Below are 15,982 nucleotides of genomic sequence, written 5' to 3'. Positions count from 1 at the left end.
CCTATCATCATGCTTAATTATGTTCTGTGGTTGTGCTTTCCCCTGGTATGGTAGTAGATGGCTGACTGTGTCCTGCAAATCCCAAGAGTTACACGCTTTTCCTGATTTCTGTAGTGGAATGCTAAGTGCCTCCTCAGTTTGGCACATATGTCTGGTCCAATGAATGTAGGCATTGTGTAGTACCACAAAAGTGGAGAGTACAACAGGAACAGCAGATGAAGTAGCTCATGAGTTGCAATGCACAACAAGAAGCTGTACAGTCCTCTTAAAAAATGGATCCTGTAAATTGGGTAAGACAGATGCAGGAGAGGTACACAAGAGTACTATGTTGGTTACAGTCATCTGTGCTTAATCATCAGGACCTAGTGACATTTTGTTTCCCAGGAAGACCAGAATGACCTATGTGAAAAAGTGCAACCTCCTTGAAAGATGCTAAACGATGTATCCAGCACCCGGCATGAGGTTAACATCTCCCTATCAGTGGTGCAACCATCCTTCACCAACACAGGTTCGACCCCTTGGTGTCTAAGTACATTGTAAATTGGATTACTACTTGTCAATGGGTAAGTAAAAGCAACAAATAAAATAAGTTACAATTCAAAGAAGGCAAATTCATAAAAGTATTGGAGCAGGTGAGATTTGAATCCAGCTCCTATATTGGCTGTTTTTTTTGGTGGTGAATATCCAAACCACTTTATAACCAACACCATATTTATAAAGCTCATAGAAGCATAGATAAGCGTTAATGCAACCAGGCACAATACTATGAGCTCAATTTAGCCAAAATCCTGCACATGGGCATGTGGTTTCCATCGGATCATGGACATCTGATTACTCTGGCTGCTTTACCACATTTTTGCCGCATTTTTTAATACCATAGCTTTCTTCCACTCCTCCCACCCCTCCCCCACATCCCCTCATTAACCAAAGAATAAATATTAAATGTACCCTTTCCAAATGTGGTGAAATGGCTGTGACGAGGCGGACAGGTACCATTTTAATCTAGCACCACACTATGGAGTGGAGAAGTAACATTAATATGACTTTAGTCCTGTCAATGATGGGACAAAAGAAAAAGAAAAAAAACAGAGGTCCCTCAGCAAGACAGAGGGTCTTGTATTGTGGCAAAGATTGCATCACATGTTGGTCAATACATCAAATGTTGATGACAAATACTGTAGTTAATGAGTTTAAAAGCATTGGCATTGATTACAAAAAAGTCCTAAATAACTATGATACGTGTAAAAGATGTTCTATTTTAAAACATTGTAATAATGAGAATGTGGTTGTTTCTAAAAAAAAAATAGCAGTGTGAGTATCTGTAATTGTTTAACAAAAGCCCCACATTGTTCATGGTTTATGCACACATGTTGAAAGGGCTTGCTTGATGAAAAAGGCAAATGGGACTTTTAATAAATGTTGCCATCATTTGTTGGGTTGGTGTGCACACTATTAGAACTTGCATAGATGTTTAACAATACATGTCTACTTATTTAAATATCCTCAATTACGTTTAAGAAGCATGGCACTGTAATTGCATTTTTAGCTGGGAACGAGAACCTCAGTTACTACAGAGAATCATTGCTTTTAGCTGATTTCCCCCCTAATGATCGCAGCCACAAACATGTCCAAGTTATGGTAGATTAAGACGTGCAAACACAGAGCCTCACACATTCTAGGAAAAGGAACTCATGGGACATGAAAGAATAACCTAATGAATATCAGGCTTCTTTAAATTATAACACAACTTCACACAAGATCTGGTAAAGTAAGTATCTATCACAGCAACGCTAACTGTATGAATGACTCTGAACAGAAAACTGTAACCCAATATGTGTGATGCATTGTAATCTTCTATGTATATATGTACTTTTGCTCTACTGCCAAGAACCAGTGCCAGGGGCCTCAGGGTTCGGTGCGCTTTACAAGTGTAAAAATAAATAAATAAATAAATAAATAAATAAATAAATAAATACTAAACTATTGTCATGTTATGGAATTCAAACTTTGTGTAGTCACTGTCTTGACAATAACATTTTTTTTTGCAGGTTTCTTCGTGCGAATGCGATCACGTGTGTGTCAGAAAAAACATTCTCTCCTTTAAGAACTTTAGCAGAGCTGTAAGTATTTCATGATAGAACCATGTCAGCATTTTATTTTAAACGTGATACCTTCTCTTTTATCATGCTTGATGACAGACTTCTCAGGATAGGTCTTTGTTATCTGCGGATTATCTAATATTCTGGCCTGAAATCGACTACATTGCCCACATTCTTAAAGAGACACGTCTGATCTACAACAGGGAACTATGTGATGCTATCCGTGGCACGAAACAGCACTTCCTTTGTCCACCAGTCTGTTTTAGTCTGGAAAGTAACTGAAGCCCTGTTTGATCAGCCAGTCGCAGGTTTGAATCACGGCATGGCCAACTCAGCCTTTCATCATTCCGAGGTCGATAAATGAGTATCAATTTCGATCGGGTAATAATAGTAATGTATGTAAATATGTCCTATGTAAAGCGCTTTAGATTAAACTGCTATATCAAAAAAAGTGATTATCATTTAGTCGGGTACCACACGTGGGTAATATTGACACTAATCATCACAGTGTTTAGAAGCTGAAGGAAACTGGCCTGAAGCGCTATATAAACCACCCAATTAATATTATCTCAGGTACAAATCATCTGTTACGTTGACCTTAATACTGCAAACAAATAATAAAACCAGACTATTTGCTTTTTGAACTGCTTCTGCAGTGTATAGTTCTTATCACCACCATCATTATGATGTCATTTGTATGCAGCCGCTGCCAGGGCATAAACCTGGGTGTGGCGCCAGCCTGTGCCTGGTGCTGCTATTATACCAGACAGATATCGTGATTATGATCCCTGCAATGGATAAATGGTGCCACTGTCAAGTACAAAAGACCAGAGTATTTATTCCACCTGGATCTATATACTCACCAATGGGGATTGCACTCTCCGATAAACCCTGCACGCTGTGGGTGCAGGTTTGAGTTCTTCAGCATCTGCTTGGCTCACTTCTTAACTACACAATGGAAACACAGTGGCTTCACTTCCCCACCCAGTATTGGTTGGTGTCCACCACCACAACATGGCCATTCCCTACTTGACGCCCCTGCAATCTTTATCTGTCAAAGTAGGTGAACCTCATGACGTTGCAGATACAATGTGTTCATAATATTCCCTCCCTAACCGAGCATAATCACAAAAATGGACGTTTTTGAATGGTCCAACCGATTTGTACCTTGCATATTTATGGGTGGTTTCGCAAAGTGGTGCGATTGTGCTGCAAGGCAGGCGTGAAGTGCCTGCAGCAGGAAAAGCTGTTTGGACATTTTGCTGCATTGTCCAAAACCACAGCTGACATTGCAGTCCATAGTGACTCCACCTGAGACATTATAATTAGCAATCCGGGTATCGGTCTGATAATACACCATTCCAATACTATACACCAGAACTGCCCTCTTCGACCTAGAGCTATTACTTTACAATGCCCTTGACGAGGGGTGGGTCAACACAAGGCAACCGAAGCTCACGGGACAAGCGGAATATCATCATTGATAATTTACTGTCACACAAGATATTGTGGGACCATCAAAAACACACTACCATGACCAACCCACTACAAGAAATCTGGTGTGGGGGACATTCATTAGCTAGCTAATCTGATTCACTAACGTCTGAGAGGGGTTTGATGAACAAATCACCATAATTCTCAAGGGAGGTTTGGTGGTCTACTCACTTTATGGTTCTTTATGATTTATGCTTAGCTGTTAGACAGTGGAACCTGGGCAGTGCCACATGGGGAGAAGGCTTGTGCTGTAGACAAATCATTGTGACATTTGTATTCTTTGTGTCTTGTGCTTTTTTAATTAAGTTCCTGAAGTTTGACTCTCCTTTTGTAAAACACTTTGTGAACCTCCTTCTGATGTTTTAGTTTTTTGCCTTCTTTCCCCTGCTCTTTCTTTCCCCCACTCCAAAAAGCAAACAAATAGAAATAAATGGGCCCTTCATGGTTCGTGAAGCCCTAAGTGATTGTTGTTTGTTTAAACCCATTTGTCAATTTCCCTGGTTTCACATCCCCATGCAGAGAAAAGCCCCTTCTTAGGCCCCAGCACGCTGCAGCGCTGAAATGAGCGACACAGACCAAAGAGAACGGGATACTTTCTTCATTCTTACTTATGCTTTCTGCTGCAAACGCAGCAAATTTCCTTTGTGCATGCACAAGCAAGCGTGAGCCCCATTGGCTGTGTTCGGCGTGACAAGGCATCTCGTCAAACCAGGTTAACTGTGTCCATGCTGTACACAACATCTAACCCTCTTGGATAGAACATAATCCAATTACTCTCAGTTGGCCTCACATTTTCTCAATCAGTCTCACAGGCCTTATAATGCATCGCCTAGTTCTCGTTGACATCTCCACAGGCTGCCTATTCTCTGTCACCGGCACATCCTCATTCTTAAAACTTTCTCGATGATCTTCCTCGACACTCTCCTTGTTCTCGAGCTCCTCCTCTCCCTCTCGGTAGAGCCTGAATTGTGACACATTTTGTGTGATCACCCTGACCGTGGATCGGGCTGTCACCATCGATCCCTTGATTTGCTTGGTAACTAAATGACCAGGATCAAATCTTGACTCTGACTTCCGTTCTTGCTTTCAACATTCGAGAACTTTGTCCCCAGGTTGCAGTGTTGACAGCTTTGCTCTCTGCTTTTCATCAGCATATCTTTTTATCTCGGATTTCCTAGTCACGTCCTCTACCTGTAGCGTCATGAGGATGGTTTCCCGCAGCTCTTCTCTGTGGGGCAATCTCGTCTTCACCTTTCTTTGAAACACCAACTCTGATGGACATCTTCCTGTTGTTCCATGTGGTGAGTTCAGGTAATCCCGGAGCATGCTGCACACCGCTTGGTTTAGTGACATCTGACTCAGCTCATTTGGTTGCAACACTTTCTTTAAGCTCCCCATAAAGTTCTCAATCATTTCGTTTACTTGCGGCCACATCGGCGTGATTTTTCAGTGGCATATGCTCATGTGGCTCATGAATCGAGTAAAATCCAGACTGCTAAATGGAGGCCCATTGTCTGACTTCAGCGTCTCAGGAATACCCCACGCTGAGAATATAATGTCCAACTCCAGGATGATGGTGCTGGCTGATGTAGACAAGATCATCTGTACAAGAGGGAACCGAGAGAATTCGTCCATTATCACCATCCAGTACTTTCCACTGCCAAATGGTCAAAAAAAGTCAACAGCGACATGGGTCCATTGTGTTTCCGGCAGTTCCGACATTCAGAGTGGTTCTGGATTGGTGGGCTTCAACGTGCACTGACCTAAGTGTCATTTTTTTACGTTGCTTTCTGCCATTGAGTCGATCCCTGGGAACCACATAGTGTCGCTTATCTGTTGTTTGGGGGCCACCATGCCTCGGTGTCCCTCAGGTGCATGGTTCACTACTTGCTGTCATTGGTCCGTAGGTATAATGAACAGCCCCACGGACATCACAAGGCCTTCCACCGTAACTGACAGCTCATCTTTCACTTGTCTGAAAGCTTACATTTCTTGCTTCAAAGTTTATTGGTTCCTTTGTGTGTATTGTAGCTCACTGTCTCTCCACCTTCATGGTGTGATAAGCTCCTTCACCTTCTGCAGTATCCTGTCACTCGTGGTAGGTATGGTCTTCAACATGCTCGTCGTAAGTGGCTTTGGGGGTCCTTGCTGAGCGAGGAAGTTTATGTAGTCCTCTGCCATGAACCCGTCACAATCTTGTTTCACAAGCGGGTGCCTGGGACATGAAATCCGCCGGATTGTATTCCTTTCCCAGTTTATGAATGATAGTGAAGTCTTGCACTCTTAGCCCCCATCTTTCAATCCTAGGAGGAATTCTACGCTGGGGGTTTCCGTAAATTGTGACTAATGTCTGGTGATCAGTCACTACCATGAATGGTTTTCCCAATAGGAACATCTGAAAATGCTTCCATGCCAAAATGACTGCCATCCTCCCTTTTCTCCGGCTCCGAGTTCTTTCTTTTGACGTCTGTCCGACTTTTAGATGCATAAGCGATGATGGCCCTTGGATTGTCTCTGCCGGGCTTGTGCTGCACCAGGATGGCTCCCAAACCTACCTGACTTGCGTCCACCGTCAGTTTAGTTCACTTAGCCGGGTCAAAATAGACCATGCACTCGGCAGATCCAATGTCTTTCTTGATCTGTGCGAACGTCTTTTTGCAGGATTGGTCCCACTGAAATTCGTTCCCCTGCTTGATGAGTTCTCTTAACGGTGCGCTAATGGTAGCAAAGTCTTTCAGGTATCTGCTGCAATAGCTGGCCATCCCCAGAAATGATCGTACAGCACTCATATCTTGCGGGGGCGAAATGTTAAGGGCTCATCCCCTCTTGCGAAAATACATTTCTGAAAAACTTGAGATTTGTTTTGTGAAATGCACACTTATCAGCATTTAACGCTAGCCCCACCTGAGAAAGAGCTAGGCACACTTAATGCAGCTCTGGATCATGTTGTTCAAGATTGACTCCGAAAATCAAAATATATTCACTATAAGTGGAAACGAATTCTTTATATGCCTAATTACATTTCAAATTAATACTCTCCTGGAAAATGTCGGCAGTGCTGGCTGGTGCACACGGGCAGGCTGCACAGTGTGAGTGGTGGCCCTGGCACACAGCAGGAATTTCGGGTGGGGCGGGCTCTCAGGTGTTTTATTCCGGTCCTTGACTAAATTGGCTTGAAGCAGTTGAGTGCGACTGGCGGAACTTGTCACCACACTGACTCACCACTAGTCCTCCTCCTCCCCCCAGCACGTGTGTCGGGCTCCCGCTCCAGCCAAGGCCTAGTGAGCCTCAGGTGAGTAACGATCCCTGACTGCAGGGATGCATGGGGGTTGGGGGTTTCTGGCGGGGGAGTGGAGGCACGGGCAGTAAATTCATTCTAGAACATGCCCGCTTTCTCAGCGAGCGAGAAGTTGGAACATATTTATAAATGCGTGCGTTCTCTTGTTCACACATAGACACACACCTGTTCCCATGAAATTGTATTTCAGACAATAAAGGGCGAGGGCCGTATTCATCTCACAACTTCGTAAGCCATGATAAATCAACGCACCAGCCAGGAATATATGACATGTTTTCATTGTTTTACTGAGGCAGCCGTTAAGTGACGCAGCAGGAAAACAGTAATTCACCCAACGTGGGGAGGAATTAACAGCATTCTGGGGAAAATCGAGTAGAGTGTGCAGGCCTGATTTACAAAAGGCTCTTAAATAGCATATTCCCATTGAAAAAGGCTTTTCAAATCAGGCCCGCTGTCTTTAAATGAGCGCAAATGAATTTCCTTTTCGTCGCAATACATTCCGAAATGGCACACAAGCATTCGGGGCCTGATTCACAAAAGCCTTTCTCAATGGATGGAAAATCCCATTGAGAAACGCTTTGTGAATCCGATGTGTATTTGATTTGTTTAAGCTCACCCTGTGTCTGACTGGCCTTTTTACAAAAAAGTCTGTGCTTAGACGTGTAGCAAAAGAGTGCATTCTTATGAAGGCAAGCATATTATGCATATTTCCGCCAGAACCCAGATAGAATGACAATTGCTGTCAATCGCCTCTGATTTTAAACCCTGGGTTAAAAAAAGCAAAAATATATATTATGCATTTCCTAACATGTTAATTCACGTACACATCACATACGTGGAGTAGGCAGTATTTACAATTAAATAAAGCCATTGTAGCCACCAAGTTAATTGCATATGTCCTTTTATCTGGCCATTAATTAGGCGACAGCTGACTTGATGGCTCGCGGTTGGATAGGACATTCTGCGCAGTTTCCGTTTTTTCCAGGATGGCATCTCTGATGCTTAGTTGCTAAGGTTACAGGTGCGCTTTAAATGGAAGAGTGATGCTCATTTCATGTTCCAAATAACAGTATGGGTGCCAATGAGCCCAGTGATTTGTGATCCTCCTTACACATTAAAGGCCTGATTTACAAAAGTGTTTTCTCATAGGTGAATGCTTGGTGAATGCTTTGTTAATCAGGCCCTACATGTACATTTATTTTTTAGGAAGCACTCAATTCTAAGACACAGGTTTCATATGCAGCGCGTAGTTGCTATACACCTTTTTGGTAAGATGAGAAATTATTTGAAGAACGAGAGTGTGTGCGTATTGGATAACTCTTATCGGGCGGACGTCTACGCCCATCCCACTACATCACTCGTGATAGAAGTCACTATGACTACGACGTCTGATTGGCTCTACAAACTATAGGATACTAGATTATCTGGTCCATTGTGATTGGGTGGGTTACAGCCTTAGGCATGAATCTCCACTTTAATTAGCAGCATGCAGAATTGACACCCAGATGCGGAGTGCCCCAAGATTCATGCAGCCTCCCTTCCATCAATCAGCACTTTAGGGCTATTTGTCAATTAGTTGCCTGAGGATGGCCTCGAAACTGTAACTTCTTATCAGGAAAAGTTATGGCATCCTCAGTTTCTGGGTGACATCAGACGTTGGTACCTCTTTGCCCTTGGCTAGTCACGTGTCTGTTCACTGTGAATCTGCTTCATTTTCCTTCTTTTCATATATTTGATTCTTTGTTCAGTCTAGCCACCTGCCTGGGGCCTCCTTATCTCGACCTTCACTGGCTGGCAGTCAAACTCTGAAGTTTCGGTTCTTCAGAGTTGCTGCTCGCCTCCCTTCCCAGAGTTGACCTCGAATTCCCAAGCATGAGCTTCTTCTTGCTGAGTTTTGATTCCACTTTTCCCTTCTGGCTTTAGCTGGAATATGAATATCGCCCTTGATGGCCCCTTGCAGCATGGGCTTAGTTCTGCTTCACAAAATGGAGTCGCACTTGTATAGCGTGCTTCATTGTGGTAGATATATAATCGGCGCATGCCGCTCTAAGCTTCTACTAAGCATTGCAAGCAGTACCATTTACTGAGTTTCTTGCGTTCTCAGCCTATGGACATGCATTCAGTCAGTTGCACAATTAGATCCTGGATCCCTTCTTTGTGCTTCAACGTGGTATCTTCTTATATGTCTGTCACATCATTATTCTTTATAGTTCGTCCTTGCGTACCTTCTTTTGCTCGTCGTTTTATGGTTATCTGTACGTCACGTCTGGGCTCTTATGTCGTCACCAATTGCCTTCCATTAAGGCTCTGTGGGTCTCTTCAGGGACAGTCTGTAAGTAATCTTCGTTTTGTGTCAGCTTCTGGTATGGTTGTCTCAGTGGATACCTTGCAGCCCACGGTTGTCTGGTTATTGGCGCTTCAATAGGTACACATGTCCTTCTGATGGGTACTGGACAGGGCCCCACCGTGGCTCTCTGTTGGTTCATTTGCTCCTTATACGTCACATATCTTGGCGAGTATGCTTCTGGCATCTCAACATGGGTGGCTGGAGTGCAGGCCATATTTGGGACCTCCTCTACACACACCGCTCTGGTCGGTTTATCAACCCCCTTTTCTTCCTCCTTTAGATTATTCTTACTCAGTTCTTCTATGTCCAATTCTTCGTCTTCTGGGTTTGTACATGATGGTGTGAATTTGTGCATCTTTGGAGTCCAAATTTTTATCACTCCTTTCAAACTTCCTGTTGTTTTTACGTGTTTGTCTTTGTTCCAGGTCATTAGTTGGCATTGCCAACTTGGGCTGCAGTAGATCCATGTCCCTTCATACCTTCTTCGTCTTCTGGGGTATGCAAACTTTGTTCCATCTAGTGCAAATTCGCTGGCCTTCACAAAGTTTCTTATTTCATCATTCATTAGGTCTCTGGGCTTCCATCCTGGTTCAACATTGACCATGATTTCCATCCCAATGGCTTTCTTCACAGTTGTCTGGCATTGTGTCATGATTATCTTGATAACACAAAATCCTAGTAGTATCATTACTAGCAGGGCTCCCTGAATTTTGAATATGTCTGCCATCCATTGTGGGACCCATAGAAACAGTTTCATCGATCATCTGATTCTGCAGGTTTGTCAGCATACTTATGGCTTCTGTTAATGTTCCATTTTCTTCATCATGTTAAGGTATAAACGTGCAACATGATTCTTAATTCTTCTTTGATTGTGTTAAATCCTTTTATGGTGGTGTTGATGGTCTGCAATAACTCCCATCTGGTTATCTGCAACCATTTTGTATTTACTCCAACTTGGATGTGTGGAAAGAGCAGTGTTGTGAATACTGATGAGATGAGGTGAGGCTAAACAGTCTGTGTTCATATGGTATTGCATGAAATGCTTCTTCTGATTTGGCAGAAAAGTAATTCTCTCTCTTCATCCGGGATACCAGTTCCAGAGACCTCCTCTTTCTCATGTGAGCATCTGCTGTTGGGAAGCGATCAATGCTCAAGTCACTTTTTGGGTTCACTAGTGCTGGAACGTGGACGTTCACTATCGTGCATATGCCTCCCCAGTTTTTCGGCAACCTTATGTATGCTTTGGATCCACACTCCCAGTAATGATCCATAATTACTGCGCTTCTGTGAGTTATACTTGGAGCTTCAAAGATCCGTCCACAGTTCTGACTCTCTCCCATCTTCCTCATGCCATTGTTCCTAAAGCACAATTTCGGGCTTTCAAGTGGCACTATCTGCAGGGGTCCTCCTCTATCTTCGACCCATGTTAGTAACTTCACCAACTTTGGCCATAGAGGTTTGCACAGTTTTTGTGAGTTTTCTACTGCTCCCTTGCAGGTTCCAAGGACCATCAATGCTCAGCATATCACTACTTCTGCTTCCCATCCATCTGGAGAAAGCACTGTTCCCCAAATCTGCATCTGGCCTCTATTTTTCCAAATTTGCGCTTCTTTTGGATTTTTTCCTTGGACGTTCAGTTTCGGGTTTATTTCCCCATCTTGTTCCTGCTCCTTGAGCTTCTGGCTTTGCATACCTGATCACGTGATTCCTTGTGTGAGTTCTGTTTCTTGTCTTGATGTCTTGGATATAGTCATCTTCATCAGGGTATGCTGTTTCTGTTGCCCATATCAGTGAGGCATCTTTTCCCATAAACTGTCCTCTGGTGTTGCACATTGCTACATGTGACAAACAGTGTGCTGTCGGGACATCAATTTCTACAGCCACAAAGATCTTGGATTTTCCCATGCTGTACGGTAGGAGTGCACAGACACAGCAATCTCCTTCAGCTTTCTTCTTCTGACCTCTTTCATAAGTTGGTACCAAATGTTATTTCCTAGATGTGCTGTGCTAGCCAGGTAATCGTTCAGTTCATTGTTGTCTTCATGTGGGTTTCTCTTGATTCTTAATGTCTTTTGTAATTTGCTATAACTACATCTCTAAATGCGTCTGTGTGACTTTTTCTTGCTGGAGGATTCTCGGCCATGCTTGTTGGAGGAGCAGGCTTCTTTACCTGTATCGCTGTGGTAGGAGAAGGGTTTGTGTGTCTCTTCTTCTCCTCTTGCATTCTCTCATAGGGCTCCTTTAACCACCACCCGTGTACCGTCTGTCCAACATGCAGCCTCATCGTGAGCCTGGTGCTGGTAGGAACTGCTGTGCTTGCTGCGATAGTCACTGTGATTCTATTTTTCAGTTCCTCATGCACTTTCTTCGCTCTAGCTATAAATGGGAACAAATGGTCTATCAGCATTGGTGTCTTTGCAGTGAATTCTTTTGCAGCAGTCTCTGTCTTCTTGAGTGCTTTGGTTACATCTTTTTTAGTTGGCCTTTCGCTTGCTTCCTCTTGGTCACTTTCACTATTTTCTGGAACTGGTTGTTCGGTCGGCAGTCTCTTACTTTCTGTTACCATCGTTCGCGGTTCTGTAACCATCGACACTTGCCCTTCTACGTGTGCATTCAGTGTGTGTGTGTTTGTAGTGGTCAGTGCTATGTTTTCATTCATTCCGCGCTGACCCTGTCTCCAGCTCTTCTCTTCATTCGTTACCTCAAGTGTGTACGAATCACTGCTAATTACATTCAATTTTAGTTTGTTTACTTTATCACCAGATTGTCTTGGAACCGGAATGACTATATAGGGTCTGGGTGCTTTCGTGGGATTTGTACGTACATTATCTGATGGGTGTACTGAAATTGGAACGCTTCGTGCACCAATGAAAAAGGCAGTTCTGATTGTTAGTGACAGAAAAACAATAATAATCACTATACATATGCACATTATTGTTCGGTAGGACAATTTGCAGCATTTTCTTCCAGGGCGCCCCTCTGCCTGTGGGAGGACTAGGTTACTGTTCTGGGCCCCCATTTCAATCATGAGTCAATTGTCGGAGTTTTAGTTCTTTTTGCTTGCTCCGTTATTGTCTCTCAGAAAGTCTATATCATAAAGGGGTCGATTCATGGAGCAAACGTGCGCCGAAAATCCCAGGGCAAGCAGGCGCAAGGTGCCGCCAGCGTGAGAAACCCAGCGCACACGCACGCGTGCGATTCAAGGAAGACGCTGCCCGTGTTTCCCGCTGTCCGTGCGCCAAATCCTGCCATGGCGCACACGGGCCCACACGGCGTGCGCTACGCGCACAGCAAAAGCGCACATAGCGCAGCGCACACAACCAAAGTGGGTGTAACAGTGGGTGTAACACACGGAATGGGGAATAACGCGTGAAAAAGAATGCGTAACTGGGGAAGTACTACAGGGAACTACACGGAACGCCCACACGCACGCGAACAACCCATATTCATGGATTCGAATACGGGAAACCCGCGCACGGCAAAAGACGCACACAGGCGTCAACGCATCCGCCACAGGAAGGCAGGCGGAAGCGTCCCCGCGCACAGTATAAAAGTGCGCGCAAACAACAAACACGTATATACAGCTACGATCAATGCCCCATTTGTCGCAGCATTGATCGTGGGACACCGCAGGAGGAGGAGAATAGCCAAGGCACGCATTTTCGCACCACGGACAAGCCTTTTTGGGATGCCTGATGACCAGGTCTACGGCAGGTATAGGTTTCCACCCCATATCATCCTAGACCTGGTCAGGGAGTGGGAAGATGACCTTACATCTCCCACCCTTTGCTCCCAAGCATTGAGCAGCCTCTGCTCAGAAGAGTCCAGATGAGATTGGGCCTTTTCTAACACCATTCGTTGCCTATTTGCCAGATCTTGGCCTTCAGCACATTTGTCCTGCATGGCTCCCATATATAGGTACAAATATGCCGCTATCCTGGCAATCTTATTATGTTCACCTTTGGCTTTAGGGGCCATATATAGTTCACTCAGGGCCACATGTAGGGGACCCTGATCTCTCCATGTATCTAACCCTGTTTCAGTGACCTGTTGCGCGATTGCCTGCAACCAGACTGTTTGGTCCTGATGAGTCCACTCACCTCTCACAAATAGCTTATGTAAGAGGTGCTCTCTTGCTATTTTCATGTCTACCAAGGTCGTCATTCTAGAAATTGATTTCCGTCCTGACTTACAGAAATTAGTATTTTATTTTTGCAAAACAGTCCTTTCCCTTAGAGCGTCCTTCTGAGGAGTGCTTTACAGCGTAACACAGCGTGGTGATCTGACCGGATGTATGTATCTTGTCAGTTAGCACACTGTATTAATCTGCACAAGTGAAAGATCTAATCCGGAATCCCCGGCTACGAGCCCCCACTTTGTAAGAGGATTCAATTCAACACTACAGCTAAGTCAATGCCGAGTCGGGGATACTGAATGGAAACCCTTATTGATATATCTTTATGTCCAGTTCATGAGTTCTGGATGACTACCCCTATATAACACCGCTCTCTTAGAATCCCCCTGACCCCACTGAGCCAAGAAGTAGTTCTGTTTTGCAAGTTTAAAAGGTTTATTTGAGAAATAAAACAACATATAGATACCACGCTTTTATAATAAATTAATAATCGATATCGCCCTTATAAATATAATGTTAATCAACAATGGGTAATCTGACACTAGCACACTTCTTTATAATCAATGAGGAGTTAGTATAGGATGGATAAAGTAGCAAAAATACTTTTATGATTTCAAGGGAAAAGCAATGAGGAATAAAATGCAGTACAGAAATACTGGATATGATTTTAGCAAAAGATAAGATAATCACTTTTTCTCTGGCAATTCACCCCCCTCCCCTATGCAATGTAAGAAATGGAAGGAGATGGAAGTAACACACACCGTTCTCAGGAATGCAATCAAATACAATACGAAATTCAATTCCCACCCCAGCACACTTAGAGAAAACCGGTATGAGTTTCAAAACACAGGCCCAAGTGCTTTGAATGTGGTGGCAATGAAGTGAGAAATATGCTGAAAATGCTTTTAATTCCCTTTAGGAGGTTCAGGGTGAGTGAGAGATACTTGGGATGAGCTCAGGCTCACTTTAGCAATGATTCAGGGATGGTTATTAAGAGGCAAACACATTTTTAGCAGAGGAAAGCAAAAAGCTGCTATCTTTTTACAGGTAAAGAAATCAGGCCAAATCGCAAATCTCGGCAAAATTCGCGAGTGCGTGAATCGTGATTACGGCAAAAGTATAAAGAGTAGCAAGTCGGTCCTATGTTCGTCGGAAAGCTGAGATTCTAAGCTTTCAGAGGAAAGTTAAACCAAGTTCCTAGGACAAACGGTTCCAGAGATATGAACGATTTTGTAAAGGTCGTTTTTCGGATTTAAAGTAAACTTTACATTATTTTAACTAAGAGTTTGGTTCTGCACAGTTCTGCTAGGTACTCACAAGATATTTTGTGCAGGAATGGGCCTCGCCACGGATCTGGTCAGGTTTTGGACTGGACTCTGGTTCTGGTCTCGGCACTTCACAGTGATCTGGGTCACTGGTTCTGCTCACAGCGGTCTGGGTCAGCTCTGCTCTGCTGGTCTAGCCTCTCTGGATTCAGCGGCCTCTGGTTCTGGATACTGCTCTGCTTTCCGGTCCAGATCAAGTGGATTCTGGATGTAACACTGCTTTCTGGGTACTGGCAAGAGTTCTTGGCAGAAGAATTCAGACAGCTCGCCCGGCTGTGGAAGAGTTTGCAAATGATTTTGAGGCCTGCTGACAAATACTTTTGCTTGCAGTGGGCCTTCTTGGTTCAAAGTTCTGTAGTCTCTGTTTAGCTTGGAAGTCTAAGTGTTGGATCTCTGGATGTGAAGTGGTCGGTCAGCATGCTCCGCAGCAAATGGAATTGAATGTCTCTACCTGTCCCAGCAGTCTCTTTTTATGTGTTTTGAAAATGGGTGTGTGCCTGGGCCTAGCTAAGCCTGCCCCTCTCTACTTGTCATTGGCCCAATTCTCCCCTCTCCCATGATTGGGGGAAGGAAATGGATTGTCAGCATGATGAAGTCTTTTTATCGGTCAGAGGATCCTCCCCTGGTCAGTTTTCCCACAAATCTATATTTGATTCAAATACATCCTTCCCAGATATACAATTTGTTGAAATTACATGTGCACATTATATATTCCTTATGGTCCATGCTTGTCCGCCTCTGATCTTCCTGGGGGCTTGCATTAAAAAATGACAACATTTTGCGCTTTTTAACTGGTTTTGCAATATCAGACATTTACCCAAAATTACACACATGTGCGCAAGGAGTATGGACATTAATCGATGAAGTGTCAGATTTTTAACATGCATACATTTGGAGTGAGACCCTATTCTCCGCTAGCAACCCCCCAGAATACACCACATGGTCCTAACGCCTCTCAAAATGTTCACAGGAAAATCACAAAAATAATGATATTACTTATATAATTGTGACAAGTCTGCACTATGAGTTATCTATCTTTTTAAAATGATGCCCTGGTCAAAAAGGGGTGTGGCTTCCCACATCACAGGGTGGAATAACTGGTTTATCCACTTCCCCCAAGCTCAGCTGCTAGCAGAGCCACTGCCCCTCCCAGTTTCCCCTAAGAGGAAGCCACTTTTACGACGCACGTAATATAACATTTGCCTGAGTCCAGGACAGGCCTTTGTTCAACTCCCTGTCGTCCCCAGCTGCTCCACCCCTAATCTAATCAGAGAGGTGACAACT

The 15,982-nt window shown here is 43.9% G+C and overlaps 1 protein-coding gene across 1 annotated transcript in view; it reads left to right on the top strand.

Annotated features, from left to right (window-relative positions):
* RXFP2 (relaxin family peptide receptor 2) overlaps window positions 1–15,982 on the top strand; it is a 1,759,299-nt gene that overhangs the window by 1,331,652 nt on the left and 411,665 nt on the right. Inside the window, exon 11 of the mRNA XM_069639740.1 lies at window positions 2,049–2,120. Coding sequence (XP_069495841.1) covers window positions 2,049–2,120 — 72 coding nt within the window. The remainder of the gene's footprint in view (window positions 1–2,048; window positions 2,121–15,982) is intronic.

Source organism: Ambystoma mexicanum, chromosome 7q (assembly GCF_040938575.1).
Source record: "Ambystoma mexicanum isolate Mex_15411 chromosome 7q, UKY_AmexF1_1, whole genome shotgun sequence".
Classification (NCBI taxonomy): domain Eukaryota; kingdom Metazoa; phylum Chordata; class Amphibia; order Caudata; family Ambystomatidae; genus Ambystoma; species Ambystoma mexicanum.
This window is presented reverse-complemented; position numbering and strand designations above follow the sequence as displayed.